This window comes from Leuciscus leuciscus (assembly GCF_965113295.1).
Source record: "Leuciscus leuciscus genome assembly, chromosome: 14".
Lineage (NCBI taxonomy): Eukaryota > Metazoa > Chordata > Actinopteri > Cypriniformes > Leuciscidae > Leuciscus > Leuciscus leuciscus.
Genome location: NC_138738.1, coordinates 6,660,746 through 6,678,267, shown reverse-complemented (window position 1 = coordinate 6,678,267; position 17,522 = coordinate 6,660,746). Strand labels below are relative to the sequence as shown.

The 17,522-nt window shown below is 37.1% G+C and overlaps 1 protein-coding gene across 2 annotated transcripts; it reads left to right on the top strand.

Moving 5' to 3' along the window:
* Positions 1-4,234: 4,234 nt before the first annotated feature.
* slc16a1a (solute carrier family 16 member 1a) lies at positions 4,235-17,222 on the top strand. 2 transcript variants are annotated; one of them, XM_082189634.1, is made up of 5 exons: positions 4,235-4,465; positions 9,181-9,429; positions 14,326-14,469; positions 14,919-15,713; positions 16,410-17,222. In XM_082189634.1, the coding sequence occupies exons 2-5, from the start codon at positions 9,213-9,215 to the stop codon at positions 16,637-16,639; spliced, it is 1,386 nt and encodes a 461-aa protein (XP_082045760.1). In that variant the 5' UTR covers positions 4,235-4,465; positions 9,181-9,212; the 3' UTR covers positions 16,640-17,222. The 2 variants fall into 2 exon arrangements, with proteins under 2 accessions (XP_082045760.1, XP_082045759.1); XM_082189633.1 differs by lacking the exon at positions 4,235-4,465 and adding an exon at positions 7,007-7,082.
* The last annotated feature ends 300 nt before the right edge of the window (positions 17,223-17,522 follow it).

The window sequence follows — 17,522 nt, the reverse complement described above, 5'->3', positions numbered from 1 at the left end:
CAAGCTCTCAACGGAAGAATGTACTGGTGTGAGGCGTTTGGAAAAATAGGTCCACAGTTTTACAACGAATGGTAAAACACCTGTTTGAAAGCATCTTTTGCAGCGATTTTTGTGTGAGCATATCAGTGAACACCCCTGACCACTCGGTGAGTTTCACGTCTTTGTAAACGAACAATTTTTCCAGTGCACCTATGCAACCGTTGTATAGGTGGGGGGTGCTACCACAAAAACCTAAAATTCTCGGGACAGCAGCATTTGTCCAAATTTCAATCTTAACCATTGTATTTCATCAGAAACGATCTGAAAACAGGGCTTTAAGTGTAAAATACCGAACTTGTCCTTTAAAGTTCTTAACAGGAGCAAATTACTGTCAAAAATGTAATTTGTTTTGGCTTCTCATATTCTTGTTGGCTTCTCAGGTTTCACATGTCTCTAGAGTTTCAGAACTGCCAAAGTCTGCGATCAAAAGTTAGAAATCTCAATATGCACTCAAACAAATTCTTCTGAACCAAAATAATCTGGACTGTACGATCTACACTTTACAGATCTATAATCCTACTGTCTGTAATCCTGCCTCTATAATCCTATATGTGCGTCTATTTTTCCTAAGGAATTTTAGGGAAAATATCTAAGATGTTGACAAATATGACAAATGATTGACAAGAAAAAAAAAACAAAGCAGACAATTTAAAAATCTCTCTTCTTCAGCTATAAAAAAAAATCAATAATACTTTCTTCTTGGTTAAACTAAGGTTTTACATGATCTTACCAGATTGTAGCTGGACATTTCCGAGAAAGCACAAGTGACTTTCTAAGGCATAAGATGAAATGTGCAATGAGTAAACAGAGCTAATGCCACAGCTCCTCTGTGAGAGCCATTAGCAATGACATTACTGCCTGCTAGAGCACTGGTGCAATTTAAGAGAATTGCAAAAATAAATTTCAGAGAGATCTGTCCGGCCATTAATGTAACTGCCCTACTCCAAATAATAAAGTGTGATCTGAAATACAAATAAGACTTCATACATCAGAATCTGCTAAAGTAACATCTATTTCCTCAGCTCATTGGTGTTTAATTATTGCATTTGTAGCTCATGTGTGGAAATACAGATTGGATCAGCATGTATGCAATCTGTTTGTGGATGTATTTGCAATTATCCCAATGCATTGCATTCAGTTGTACAATAAGCAATGTTGACTCCCTAATCAAGCATTGATGTGCATGGTTCAGTGTGCTGTGTGGCTCATTTGCTTCTTATTTCTCATTCTGTGTAAATACAATGCTTGGCTGGATGGAGACTTGAACAGACAAACATTAGCTGTGTAACATATGTCCTGAACCACTGTGATCTATGTCCACCTGGCCAGAATTGACCCACAGTGGATTAAGAGATCCAAATTGGCTGTTTGATATATGGCCAGCCCTTGTTAACAGTGTTCCCTCCTGTCAATTCTCTCCATTGCTTTCAAGGTCAACCGCCCTCTTCTGCTGGACAAATCAGAGAGCTTACTATAATCAGTGAAGCTCGCATATACACGCACTTTCAAACTCTCTCATGAGTGTGAGCGTCAATGTTGAAAAATAAGTGACTGTATGTGTTTTAACATGACTGTCTCTAATTCATTTTACATGATATGCATGAAGAAAATATGAAATTCATCCCTGTTTTGTCCTAATCATGGCCTTATATCTGTGATTTTTATTTTCCTCTTTTCTTTAGAGGTTGTAGAAAATACATTTTATTGCCGGCAATTACTGATTCATGCTTGTTTGTTGTGCTTTTGACTGAAACAAATCAATACCAGACTTCACATCCGAGACTTGATGATTTATGAACTACAGTATATAAAGAAAATTATTGTATCCTTCATTTCTAACAGTTTCATATTGCACGCTGAAAAACATGATCAAATCAGTAATCTGTTTGCCAGTTACGCCTTTAAATATGATATCAACATGATGGAGTGACGTGCATTTAGTTTAATACTGGTCAAGTTAAATAACACTAAGCTTTCTGCTTGAATTGTCATGTTTGTGATGAAATTGCAATATGTAGGTACAGTATAAATGGATGCCGTCCCCTTTTTGTACTTTATCGAAATGCAATGACATTCATTTATTAACACTTTCCCTGCCATTGATGGAAATTTCCGTCATTTATGATGGAATCTGGCCCCAGGTGTAAAAGCTAATCTGTCTCTCACAACTTTTAATTTAATTTCTCTAGATGTTACAGCAGGTGTCCAGGTGTAAATGAAGTGAAAGATATCAGAAGTTGTGGAGATGTAGTAGACGGAGAACTATAAGCCAAGACTTAGATCAAGATGCCAAGACCACAAGATCAAGACACCAACTCTGAGATGGTTCTGATCCAGGTGACTAGTGTTAAATCCTTACTGCTTCTTAACAAATTGTCACTACTTTTGTCTAACATGTTTCACAAGAGTGATGACAATTAACCTCAGTGCTCACCAAAGCTAATTAGAATTTGTGAAGGTCAAAGTCTCCCCTACTTCATCTTAGCCTTTAGCTATGAAGTGACACATCACAGCAGCAGAAATCTGTGACGTAAAAAAAAAATAGATTGAAAGAGACAACTAGACTGGTCGGTCTTTTGAACCTCCTCTTTTCTTTAAACTCCATATATGACCCCATTAGGAGTGTCACACAGCACTTCCTGTCACATTAAACCATGATGTGTTGAACAATAGAGACCTCGACGGGAGAGCACAGTCTCGTCTATTATTTCCTGCCTTTTTCGTGACATGTTTATTATCACAGCTGTTTACACACGTGCATTTTTCACCATGAATGTGTGACCATCAGATCTTGTCGTTTGGACGTAGGAGCACACATCACAAACTGTTCCTCCCGTGCCTGGGCTGAGCACAAAGCTTCCTGAGATAACACTTTTATGGAGATTTTACTACACAAAGCAGAGAAAGTAAATACAATATTTTGGCTTGGTGTCACGTCCAGGACACTCTGAAATGAAAGAGTAACTACGCCTTTGAAAGTCACAGACAGGAATTGGGGAGAATGGTTTGTTTTACAGTTTGAGTCTGCTAATACGTGGAGCGGAACATTTTCTAGTTTTATGAGGAAAAAACTGTAGTGAAATGATTGCCTCATTTGGAAAATATGGCTCACCTTTGCTCTTCGGTCCCTCCCTGGTCTTGTTTAGAATGAGAGACAATGAAGGCTCTTCAACTTCAACTTCAATTTATTAATTCTGTAGAATATTGGGTACAATTGAGATGCTTCTCTCTGAGATGCTAAGTATGACTACACAATGGGTTTTAGGGTTGTACAACATTCTAAAATGTATTTAGAATTCCCTTAAAATTCCAATTAGTTCTTGATTTAAACATTTGAATTGGGTGTAGAAATGTAATTTGAATTTAAGGAAGTAGAATTACAAAGAAATCGTGACTGCTGTAAGATCAATTTTTAAATATTATTATCATATAAACTTGTATTTTTAATATGAATTACAGTATTATCAAATTGTATCTGAAAACAGTGTGTTGAATAATTTAATTAACTTTTTGATCATTGACAGTATTAAACTTCGTTTAGAGAAATATTTAGTGACATATCAGAGAATAAGTTATTCTAGATCAATAGACACACGCATATATGAGTATAGACATAGATTTAGAGATAGATAGCTATTTGCTATACCGTTTTTCATCTCATGTAGCTTATAGTATTGCAAATGATTAGAAGAATTTCACTACCTTGAACCACATGACAACATGCCTTAGCATTTTATGCAATCTTTCTCACAGATGTCAAGTGATTAACAATGTAAACAATTGTTGTGTTCAAAGGAAACTGTGTGAGTGTGTGATGGTTTTTGTGCGTGTCACGTCTCATGCGCAGCTACAAATGCTCATCCTTATCCTTCAATCGGGTCATGGAACAAAACACAATGACTGACAATAAGAAACATGAATCAGACCTAATTATACATATAGGAAGTATAATAGCGTGGCCTATTATGGGTGTTTATTGACAGTGGGTACACTGACCCGATCATCAAACAACATGCTATCTCAGTGACTCCATATTGAAACCTGTATCCTCCAAAGGAGACCTCAACAGAGTCCTAAATGGCTCTAAACAAAGAACAAGGAGGAGGAGAGCAGGGACACAAGTGGGCATGGTGGCAGACATCAAGGAGCCAATAGAAATCTATTTGGAGTTTTCTGTAGACATTGGGGGCCAATAAGAGCTGGTTTGAACTCAGTTAGACACAGTTTCACAAGGCTGACCGTGTCATAGGCCTATAGAACTTTCAGCAGTTCATTTTCAACCACTGTGTTTTTCCTCTGGATTATTCACAACTAGAGACTTGCCTTGACCCAGTGTGGTCCCTTAAAATGCTGCTTGCCGTCACAGTGGAATAGAAGAGTACTTTGGACTATTTTATGCAGAGAATTTATAGACTGTGCCAGAAAGGTAGGAGCACTTTTGTGTGGAATGTGTGATTCTAAGCTTGAATGCGCTAAAATGTCTAGCCTGACGGTGTGTCAAGGACCCGTTTTACCTGTAAAGTGATTCATTTCATTCTCACTTCTTTTTAAACCATACAGCACTTCAGCTGAAAGGAGCGATATGCTCTGCCAACATGATCAAACTGTCAGATGGTCCAAATTCAAAGTGAACAGCCCAGTGATGTAATAATGGCTAAATCCAAAAACATCTTGTAAGAATTTAATACAAAATTGTATAAATGACGAGATGTTAAGAGTGCTTGTATGAATTCAGATTTGTCAATTCTGCCACATTTGATACTGTTTGACACACCTTTTATTTACTATTACTCAAAAATTACTATGACCAATCAGAATCTAGTATTCCTGAGTGGCGTAGTCATTCTGCAGGTAAATATTTTTGTATATGTAATAAACTATATTTTTAAATATATCACAATACAAAACTGTTTAATTCGTTACAATATTTCACAATATTACTGTTTTTACTGCATTTTTTTGTCAAATAAAACATGTTTACACCTGGTACTAAGATGCATTTTGGTCGATCTGATCACAAGTGGACGACGCTAAATACAGGTGTAAACGGGGTCTGAAACGTTTTGAGGAAGTCCAAAACGCATTTGATCGGATTGCTTTCTTAGTGTAAATGCTCATGTGGTCAAATGCGTTTGAACAGCCACAAAAGACGCCTACTCTCCGCCTACTGACCTAATGTGTAAACCTAATGGGAAGCACGCTAGCCAGACAGGATTTAAACTTTGTCGGCTGTTGACTCAAGTTTGGTTTGAAGATTAAAAACGTACCAAGCAATGCCCTCTCACCATTCCTGGTATCTAACGCACTCACAACATTCGGCGTGGTCTTGCGCTTGTCAGAGCACAAACAAAAGTTGCTGCTCTCTGTGTTTTTCAGTTGTCCTCTCCGTGTGCGTTCATATGTAAATTGTACGACTTTATTTTGTCCATTAGATCAAAAGATCTGGAGGGAAAAAAAACATACATTTATCCATCCATAGACCCTCCCCTCAAAGGAATCAGGACAGAATTGGTGGAAAAGAGGACAGAAGTGACAGATTGACCAAAACGCATCTTAATACCAGGTGCAAACAGGGCCTAGGAAACTTTCAAAAACATTACAAAAATCTTACCAATCCCATACTTGAAAGGAAGTATAATTTCATGTTCATTTGTTTGGTAAGTAGCCATGTAATATGGAGGAGAACGTACTGCCAGCCAGTCATTATCACAAAATAAACCTCTTCAGGGTGATGCAAGACCCACTTTGCATTGTGGTCCCAATTGTCTTGTCTGGATTTGTTTTGTGATAATGACTGCACATTGTTGTTTTAATGAGAAAGTCGTTATTAAAAAAACTATCTAGTAGCAGCTAATGGCAGGGTGCCCTGATGTCTCAAGATCATGTTGTCTGGACTAGCAAAACAAATCCAAGAGCACATGTAGAGGCTTAAATTCCAATGGGGCAAACAACCTGATATTGGTATACGATGCCTCTCTCTGACATAAACCTCTGATCCTCCTTAAATAATGTAAGTCACATTTTCATTTTGGAGGGAATGTTCACTTTAAAAGCCTCCTGCTGTGGCTTTACAAATACTGGTTGCACTCAGGTCGGCTGTGAGGCTTTAATATGTAAAGTCACCACGAGTCTTTATGTACCATCTACGCTTCCTTTGAACGGTTTTCTGCCACATGTATGCACAATGATTTCTTGAAGCTTTTAGGTGTGATTCATGTTTATTGATGTGTGATGCTTTGAAGTTTTAGGTTTACCTTTAGAGGACTAGTTGTGCAGAAAATGTTGTATTTCCTGCCCATGAATCGAAGTATTAGAGGTGCTATAGCATCACTATTACTATTACTCATACTCAGTGTTAGGGATTTGAACACCCAACCTAAGGTGTTTAACTTCAGCACGTAACTCATACCACAGCGCTTGTGCCTCAAATGTGAATGATACCTCAAACTAGACAAATTACATTTGCTTGATGCAAAAACAGTATTGAAAGCTGTTAAAAAATGTGAATGAAAACACTTTTATTATTGTCATCATGTAAGATATTGTGGCTTAAATGATACTTTATTGACAATAGGAAACTCTGCAACAGGAAGATGTATATATTTTGATTGTGCTGAGAAGGTCTTTTACACTATAAAACATAATATAAAAAATGAATTAGAACAAAACTGAAGAGCTGTAACAATAGCCTACCTTTAGTTTACCAAAAAACTGATTCTGGAGAATCTGGACAGGCAAAATTATAGATTAGTATTAAGACATTTCAAAGAAATAAGTTTAGATAGACAAGTTGAAGTGCTTTATGTATGCATGGGGACATTACAAGTAATATTATTGGCAGTTTTTTTCTTCTTCTTTTTTTCCACCTATTTCCTGATCCTTTCAGTGCTTCACACTCCAGTCAAGACGGTGTCAGTAATGTAACAAAGGTTATTGACAACCACAAATTATATAAGAAGAGTAAAGCAGGAAGAGCAAGCAGGAAGAGTCTGTCATTCACGGCTGCATTATCGGCATGGCACTTTGCAGAAAGAATTTAATATGTAAGTCTTTATTTAAATAGCCCACACTCAGTTTGTGTATTCGGTTCCTATGTGCAATAAGTTTTTTTCTGTGTAGCAACAAAATGTAACTTGCAAACCAACAAAAATTACAAAGTCAAATAACAAATGGTAGTGAGTCAGCATTATTTAAAAATTTTACATTTCTAAAATCTACTAAGTCTATTGAGGTTTTTAATTCAATGAATCAATGAGGATTTGATGAACCCTCATTCGAAGGGTTTAATTGCAATTACATTTATTTCAACCAAAAAAAAAATCTATTCAGAAGGAAGTTTATAATCAGCCAGATTTGTGTTGATGTTTGAAATGACAAAATATAAATGGTGAATAAGGAATATAACTAGATGTACCGCATGGCGGTACAAAATATGACCGCTGCTCAGGCCTGCACTGGCTTTCCACAAAAATAAATGACGTGGAGCAATTTGGCTGTATTGCGTGTTTATGTATATACCTAAAAAAAGTAGTAGTATGTGCATGTCTGTCTGTGTGTGTGTGTATGTGTGTGTGTGTGTGTGTGTGTGTGTCTGTGTCTGTGTGTGTGTGTGTCTGTGCGTGTGTGTGTCTGTGCGTGTATGTATGCGAGCGTACATGTGTGTGCGCGTGTGTGTTTGTGTGTGTGTGTCTGTGCATGTGGATTTGTATGTGTGTGTATGGGTGTGTGTCTGTGCGTGTGGATGTCAGTGTGTGTGCATGCTTGCGTTTGTTTGTATTCCTGCATGTGTGTGTGTGACAGTATCATCCTAAACCAGCAACCCTTCGCTCAACACCACCATCTACAGGCCGATGAGTGTACAGTCACTAAATGTGCACATAAATGAATTTATTTTATACCCCCCCATGGATGAAATTCTACGAAACTTAGCATACCCCCAGAGGATGTCAAGTTAATCATACACATGAAATATGGTGCAGTTCTGAACATCTCAACTGTAGATAGGGGCGATTAAAGCAGAATAATATTGCATTTTCATTTTTTATGGGAGGGGCGCAAATCACAAATGAGTGATTATGGGCTAGGTTGATGTGGGCCCTTAAGACCAACATACCATAAAAATTTCTTCATCCTCTGTGCCACGGTTCAGGTAGTTATTTAGGAAAAACTGCATTTTTTGGGTTTGAGGGGGCCCAGCGCGGGGGGGGGAGTGGCCCCCGGGGACCAAACGAAATTTTTACGTAAAAGTCTAGTGGGGCTACATGCCCACCAAATTTCATGTTCCCCGGTGTTTCGGTGTCCCTGGTATCGTTGACGAAAAATTCAGTAGATGACGAAAAAAAAACGAAAAAAAAAACGTTGACAATCCCTATATGACCGCTTTCGCTAGCGGCGGTCATAATGATGCGGTTGAGGAGCTTTTCTGACTTAAGACTCAAGTTTCTCGCCTTCTAGATAAATGGACGAGAAAATCCTATAGAATTACATTGAATGAGCGATCTGAGCCATATCGAGACCAGAAAACCCATAGCAATACACTAAAAACACTATAAATATTTTAATTATAGGATTTTTTATGTATGCAGTTGAATGTATATTGTTCAAAAGTTTGGAGTCAGTATTTTTTAAATTTTTTTTTTAGCATTTGTATTCAACATATGTAAGCAAATGTATCTTGTTTCCACAAAAATATTAAGCAGCGCAACTGTTTTCAGCATTGATAGTAATAAGAAATGTTTCTTGAGCCTCAAATCAGCATATTAGAATGATATTTGAAGGATCATGTGACACTGAAGACTGGAGTAATGATGCAGAACATTCAGCTTTGCCATCACAGGAATATATTGCATTTGAAAGCATATTCAAATAGAAAACAATAGTTATTTTAGAAAAAGAAAAAAATTCTCAATATTACTGTTTTTACTGTATTTTTGATCAAATAAATGCTGCCTTAATGAGCATAAGACACTTCTTTCAAAAATACAAAAAAAAACTTAGTTTTTTTTTTTATAATTTAAAATGCAATTCAAATATGCAGTCAAAATCCATGTTTGTAAGGCTCATTATGAAAACATTTGTTTTAATGACCTAATTGTTTGACCTTGAACTCTTTTTCACTGACCATTTTCTTTATTTCTTTAGAGAGAGAGAGAGCTTTGTAAACACCTGGAACTATGGCACCTGCTGTTGGAGGTCCTGTGGGCTACACCCCTCCTGAGGGGGGCTGGGGTTGGGCCGTCGTGGTTGGCGCCTTCATTTCTATTGGTTTCTCCTACGCCTTCCCAAAGTCCATCACTGTGTTCTTCAAGGAAATTGAAGTGATCTTTGATGTCAATAGCAGTCAAGTGTCCTGGATCTCTTCCATCATGCTTGCTGTCATGTATGGAGGAGGTAAGCGGTGTCTTCCTGCTCTTTATCCTTTTGTCTTCCACTCAAAACTCTCAAACACTCTATATATCATAAAAAAGTTTTTTGTGAATTCATAATGGTTTAATTTCGTACTAGACGTTTGCACTGATTTAAATCCGAGTTGCTTAATGCAGTAATTCTGTCCATGAGTCACTTTTAAATAATGCTGTTTTGTTGTCCATTCAAGCCAGTGGTGAGATCATGGCACAGGTAATGAAGGCACAGTTTATCAATGGATATTGTGTGAGTGAAAGAGCCTTATTCATTTGAATGTAGAAACGAGAGGCATGCTAGACAAGGCTTAGACATCAGCCACTGGCTTCTTTGCTGAGAGATTGAGCTCTGAATGGGCAACTCTATCTCCCTCTGGAGTCTTTCTTCTCAGTCAGCTCTTTATTCTGCAAGTGTCAGATGTTTTCCTTGGAGAGAGATGAGGAGATGAGACGCCTAACTCAGGAGTCACACAGACTTGTGATGACTAGCGTCAATAGCAAACTTGTCTCAGGAAGTGGAGCACCACCAAATGATGTCAGCACACTCACATAGGCAGACTAAATTGCACCTTCTCCTTCTCACGCTACTGAGCAGATCAAAAATGAGTTTAAAAAATATCAACCATTACAGATAATATGAAAAAAAAGGTTTGAATGTTTCTGACAGTATGGTGCTACTTTTCAGTTATAAGTAAAAGTTTTATTGCAAAAGCCAATTATACTATCAGTATGGCTTGCTTGCGTGCATGCATTCACACATCCTTTAAAAGAGGCAAAAATAAATACTATTTTTCATTTTTTTCCCTTATCCTTGTCGTTCCAAACCTGTGCAACTCTCTGTTCTCTGTGGAACACAAACAAGATGTCAAGATGTTTTGAAGAATGTTAATACTCTTCTTTTCCATTCAGTGCAAGCATACAGTGAAGTAATGTGAAGCATCATTTTGCGAGCAGTTGTTGATAAAGAAAAATGTCACGCCACAATATTGGAAATATTTCCGTTTTAAATAACGAAGGCGAACCAGTGAATATCACACAAGCAATATGCAAACTTTGCGCTATAGTTATGCTGATGAAGAAGTCTCAAACCTAAAAGTTGTTTTTGATTAGGAGTAAGCTAATCTAGCATCTTATCATCGCAGAGCATCAGTTATGCGGTGATGCACTATGAAATTAATGCGGGGCAAATAAATTGTAATATTAATTTAATAATAAAAGTAGACTAATAATAATAATGATAATAATTCAGATCATCGCAGGCGGGGCTTGAGATCATCATAATTTTTTTTTATTATTATTGTTAGTTCTGATTGTACAATTGGATTTTCCTTTCTTTGAAAAGATTTTTCCTTTTTTTTTTTTTTTTTGGACACTCAATCTGTATATGTCATTGTCAAACTTCCGTCAAACTTGAGTTTTTGCCCTCACATTTGTCTTGACAAAGAATAAGGTGGTCGAACACAGACCTTTCAGTTTATGTCAGTGGGGTTGACATTATGGCCATGAGAACTCATGGCATGTGGAAGCACATGACTTTACATTTGACCTCATACTCCTACGCTGCCCCTTCTGGCCCAAGTGAGCTAATTCCCAACTGGGGGCAATACAGAGCACATGACCCAGATGATCAAAGAACAAGCACTCGTGAAAAAATCCAAGCGTTTTGTTCTGAACACAATGATGTACAGAATCGCTGCATGTAGTGCTATGGTTTGTACTAACATATTTGCAGGCAAGACATAACTGTGTGAATATTTTATGCTGAGTTATGCACATCAGAAGTCTGTGTAGCAATAGTCCATATTCCTAATAGTTCACATGCTCGCAAATAAATCAGAATGGCATTGTTTTAGCATCTAGTTTTATGTTGTCCATGACTGACATGTGTTGTGGTCCCCTTTTTGCTGTCATTACCCTTTCTATCTGTTTTCTGATGCCCCCTCTGCCTCTTTATGAATTCATCCACTGTCTCACCCACCGTTTGCAAAGAAGTCTGAATGCCCTCTAAGCTAAATACTGTCAGAAGGTGTTTGTTTCTTTTCCAAGGATGTTGTTTTGGCATTCTAGGCCAAGACATCTTCCTACATAGACCTCTAGTGCATTTAAGCTTGTTGTCATGACCCAGGCAGCCCAGAGGTAGTTCGCCTGGAGCGATAGAGAGGTCCAGATATGAGGATATTTACATGAATGCAGACTGATCTGATATGTCAGGAGTGGGTTTTCATTTAATGTCACCCAAGGGCTTATATTCTAATTTAAAATCACTCTATCTGTACCACATTTAAAGTCATGTTAATATAAATTAATTTGATGTACTGCGGTTTTAATGCCAAATCTGCACAAAAGAAAGTGCACAGAATGTAGTAATGCTACAAATTACCCTCAAATAGTTAATGCTAAACTGTGACGTTTCACAAAATAATGACTGTTTTCATACAGGTTTCCTGAAGACTCCACTTGTCTGCCATTGGTTGGTCAAATAGATAGCCCTGCCCTAGACTCACACCATTGCTTTGCTTGAAACAATGTTGCTGTATTGTGCTGGTCTTTTGCAAGTATTAAAGCTCATTTGTGAGGAGTGTTCATTCACATTTATCTAGGACTGCACAATTAATGATTATCATGGTATGGCTTAGTGCAATTATTATCAAATCTCAAAAGGCTGCAATTTGGAAACAAATATATGCGATGCGTGTTTCAGAATGAAGCGTAGCACTGTGTTCTTTTACACACGAGCAGCTCATTGTCTGCCAGTGCTTGCTGCATTTCAGAGTTGCTAGGTTTGCAGTAAATGCTGTTCCACACAAACTCGATCTCTGCATCTGCTGTGAGTTTGGGTTGCTTATAACGTGCCTTTTGGAAGCAATATGTGCCAGCCATCTTTCCATACTTGTGATCAGAAGCGCTTATCAACTAAAGAGAAGCTTTAAGGGCTCCCTGGAGTTCCCTGTCAAAATACAGGTTTGATGGTATAACGTTTAAAAAATTATTATTATTATTATAACCATATGATATATAATCACAACTTTTTGGCCAAATTATACAGCCCTACAAACATGCACAGCAAACAGAATTTTTTTATTTAAATTGCAATCGCAATTTTATCAGAAAAAGCAAGTCAGTCTATTGTACTGGAAGGCTGAAGACGTGCAGGCTTTAACAATCACTCCCCAGTTTTCACATGGTTAGGAGTCTTCCTTCCTACATTCATGATAGGATTTGGCTTCTGTACATGGAAGACTTAAAACACGCACGTAGCTACTAATACCTTTGGGATCACTGTGTTTGCTACTGCAGGGGAGTATCACAACACATTTGGATTAGCGCTTGCCATCACTCCCTGGTTTTCACATTTTGGCCAAATTATACAGCCCTACGAACAAGCACAGCAAACATTGCCTTTTTTATTCAAATTGCAATTGCAATTTTTATCAGAAGATCGCAGTTACATTTTCCCCCCAAATCGTGCAGCCCTACATGTATATAGCCTACTTCTCTCATATTTCTTATAGAGCAGGACTGTTCAAATCTGGTTAAAGTACTGGTATGACTAGTTGTTGTGGGGTTAAACCAGGGATGTAACCTGGCACTAATGAATTTCTGCATTTATAAATGTGTAAATGTTTTCTTTCGTACATGTTCGCACACAGTGACTCGCTCCTCCACTGTATGAGGTGGATTAGAGAGGCAAACAAGGCAGTCTATTGTACTGGGAGGCTGAAGACGTGCAGGCGCTCGCCATCGCTCCCCGGTTTTTACATGATTAACAGGCTTCCTTCCTACATTCATGATAGGATTTGGACTCTGTACATGAAGTGCTTAAAACACTCACGTAACCGCTAATATTTTTGTAATCACTGTGTTTGCTACTGCAGGGGAGTATATCAGAACACTTTAGTTTGGTTTGTTAGGGCTAAAGTTTGCCACTGGAGTAAAACATATCTGAATTATGATTTAGTAGAGCATGTCTTCCAGCCACTGCATTTCACAGGTAACATCTTTTCCTCAGTTAGCTGGATGATGGTGAGAAACGGCAAAATCTGCAGTTTGATGATTACTGCAGTAATATGCAATGTCAAATTCTATTGTTCTTCCCCACAGAGCTGCAATGCCCTCTAGTGGTCTGAACAGAGACTATCAACTTTAACCATGAAATCTAAATAAATATTTATTTATACTTTTAAATTTTGAGTATACATTGCTGACGTTATTGTGAACAGTTACTCTGTGCATAAAAGAAAATAGATGTACATCTTTGTAATCTTTCATCATAATGTAATAACTTGCTCCTATATTCTAAAACATCATTCCTTTGATAGGCCAAGCCATCTTTTTTTTTTTCAATCCCATCAAATCCCAATGGATAAAATCAAATCCTGGGTTACATTTTCTCTCTCTCTTGTTGAGTTTCCTGATAACTTGGAATTGGCTGTTTCTTGAACCATTGTTCTTTTTTAGTTTGTAGCTTGATTTTTCTTTACCACATATCTTATACTTATTTTCAACAGCCCTGTTATCTTCTTGGTAACCAAGTACACTAACTTTTGATAAAGCTTTACTTCAAAACAGTCATCATTTAATCAAAATGTTATTCCCCAAAAAACAAAACAATTCACACAAATATTGCAGTGGCGTATTATATTATTCATTGTTTAGTTCATTGTATTTTTAAAATGTTATACTGTCTTGTATATATTTAAAGATTATATTTAAAGTATAGTCTTACTGACTTTGAAGATCATTTTCAGAAATAACATTTAAAATTGTCATAAAATAGAAGAAAAAAAAAAAAAAATATATATATATATATATATACACACACACGTTATGTGTAAAATAAAATGTATATATGCAATAATGTTTTTGTTTTTGTGTTTTTTCCCAGGTCCTGTCAGCAGTATCCTGGTCAATAAGTATGGAAGTCGGATCGTTATGATTTTAGGAGGCTGTCTCTCGGGAGCAGGGCTCATCGCTGCCTCTTTCTGCAATACTATTGAGGGCTTGTACTTCTGTGTCGGTGTTTTAGGAGGTATAAATAAATAAAAAACATTTTTTAAATGGTCAAACATTATATTAGGTGTCCTTAACTACTATAGTTACATAAAAAAAAATAAGTAAAATGTACGTATTGTATTCATATTGTATCGCAATACACTTTTGCTGCTATATTGAGGTAGGATATGGCAAAGGTTAGGGACAGGTTTGGTGGTGTGGTTAGGCAGCTGTAATTATATATAAGTACAATGTAAAAACATGTATGTACACAATAAGTGTATTGTATCAAATTATTAGTTTAAATGTAGGACTGACATATTAGTTAAAGACACCTAATATAAAGTGGGATCTTTTAGACATAAATTGTTGCACTTATCCCATGCAATTTGTAGTAATAACACTCCTGTTGATGCTACACTCTTGTGACACATTTTAATATCACCCTGGGGACCTTTTTTAACTGTTTGTTATGATGTTTTCCAGGTATGGGACTGGCATTCAATCTCAACCCAGCTCTCACAATGATCGGAAAATATTTCTACATAAGACGCCCGATAGCTAATGGTATCGCTATGGCTGGTAGCCCAGTTTTCTTGTGTACTCTGGCTCCTTTAAACACTTGGTTCTTTGAACATTTCGGCTGGAGAGGGAGTTTCTTGATTCTGGGTGGACTTTTGCTCAATTGTTGTGTAGCTGGATCACTGATGAGGCCCATTGGGCCAAAACCCCAACCTGCTGTTAAGGCTGCTAACAATAACAACAGAGCTAGAGAGCAAAAGACCATGATAGAGATCATCAATGGCTTTATCGATCTGACACTCTTCAAGCATCGTGGCTTCTTGCTTTACCTATTGGGTAATGTGGTCATGTTCTTCGGCCTCTTCACTCCTCTTGTGTACCTCAGTAATTACGCCAAGAGTAAAGAAATTCCCAAGGAGAAGGCAGCTTTTCTGCTCTCTGTCCTGGCCTTTGTAGATATGGTTGCACGGCCTTCAATGGGAATGGTCGCCAACATGAAATGGGTGAGACCAAGGGTGCAGTACTACTTCGCCGCAGCTATTTTCCTTAATGGTGTGTGCCACCTGCTTGCCCCTCTGTCCACAGACTACTTAGGGTTTGTGATTTACGCTATCTTCTTTGGGTTTGCCTACGGCTGGCTGAGCTCAGTGCTGTTTGAGACTCTCATGGATCTCGTAGGGGCTCAACGTTTCTCCAGTGCTGTAGGACTGGTGACGATTGTGGAATGTGGGCCAGTGTTACTGGGGCCTCCTTTACTAGGTGAGTATGGAGTGTGTTTACGTCTCATACTCAGGCAAATCAAATGGTTTACTTTATCATACATGCATGTTTTATGACCTCATATTGTATTTGTACTTATACAAATTAATGTCACACAGCAGAAGCATTTAAAGTGCCCCTTTTATGCTTTTTTCGGATTATACCTTTCATGTAGTGTGTAATATAGCTGTTTGTGAATGTAAAAGGTCTGCCAAGTTTTAAAACATCGAAGTGAATGACAAATGGAGTTATTGTCTCCCACAAGAAAGAACCGATTCTGAACTGAATCCGATTCTGAAACGAATCTTCAGTAATTCTAGCCTCCATGTTTGGGTTGTTTATAGAGACCGAATCCTTGATCGAACCATTTCAGACATTGCAATGTATGAGAAAACTAAAGTGCTTTTTTTTTTTTACCGTGAATGCATGTACAACCTTAAACAAATCAAAATTAGGAACCTTTAAAATTGCATAGGTACACTTTAAAATGAATCAGTGAAGGCAAAGGGTAGTTAAAATGTTTTTGTTTTGTTTTTTACTAAGAAATTAACAGTCAAATGACCTAAGAAATGAATTGTCCCTAATACATTCAGGTTAATATTAACCTGAAATCCTGGTGTTTATTTTTTTTAAAAAGAAGTATTACCTAAATTTGAATCGCTTTTATCACTTATTTTTTTATGTCTACACTCACAGGGAAGTTCAACGACATCTACCATGACTACAAGTATACTTACATGGCCTGTGGATTTATCCTGGTGGTTGGCAGTTTGTTTCTGTTCATCGGAATGGGCATCAACTACAGGCTGCTGCATAGAGAGGCAAAAGAGGAATCCAAAAGAGCCAAACTGCAGGAGGAACCTGGCAAAGAAGTTAAAGATGCACTGAAAGTACCCAATAAGAATACTGCAGAGGATGGTGTGTGACACTTTGCTGATTGGTGTTATTTTGGGTGATCCTTACATTTATATACTCTCCACATTGAAGATTTAGTTACAGATATCCATCCTTGGCCTATTCAGGCGACTGAGACAGTGATGCAAACATTTCAGTGCCTTGCATGAGTGCACACTGCACAGTAATGCAAATTATATTTTTAATTTTATTTTTAGAATTTAACTTGAGTTTAAAAACGTTGCCTTCTAACAAAAAAGACACTGGAGTAATAAAACAGCAGTAGATATACAAATAGTGTATGCTTTTAAATATATGCACAAATGAAACATAACTTGGTAAATATTTTCATTTTTGTCAGTGTCCATGCACACTTGCCAATGTCTGTTATGTTGTGTAATCTTATGTGTATGTGCATAGCCTAGCAATGTGATGAAAGATTGTTTACTTGTTTAAAACTATGTAAGTCCAACCACCATCTGTGTATAGCCTAAAATGTAAAATTGTTCTTGAAATGTAAATAATTTACTATCAGAGACAATGTATATAATTTATGTTGAAAAACTGTTACAATAAAAAAGATTTTCATTTAAATAAATTTTTTATTGTTTCATATCACCTTTCAAGTGCTGGGTGTTAACTCCTGTGTTCTGTTGAGATTTACAATGATGCAAATCTTATTTTTCTCGTTGACTTATTTTGCTAAATGTTTATCTGACCTTAAGTCAAAGCCCATTTAATGCTACCCTTTGTTGGAATCACCTTTTTATAAATGTGACAGGAAATATCCAAAATAAAATGTTCAGTTATGCTCTGGGAAATAATAATAAATAAATAAAATACAATAAAATAAGAAATAAACAACTGGCAGAAGTTTATCTCTATACCAATCAGAAAACGTCAGCATGTGAGAGA

What these genes read in the sequence shown, in the direction of transcription:
- slc16a1a (XM_082189634.1), top strand. Translation starts at nt 9,213, where the DNA reads ATGGCACCTGCTGTTGGAGGTCCTGTGGGCTACACCCCTCCTGAGGGG. An exon ending in CTGTGTCGGTGTTTTAGGAG is followed by an intron (nt 14,470 to 14,918) that starts GTATAAATAAAT and finishes GATGTTTTCCAG; the next exon opens with GTATGGGACTGGCATTCAAT. An exon ending in ACTGGGGCCTCCTTTACTAG is followed by an intron (nt 15,714 to 16,409) that starts GTGAGTATGGAG and finishes CTACACTCACAG; the next exon opens with GGAAGTTCAACGACATCTAC.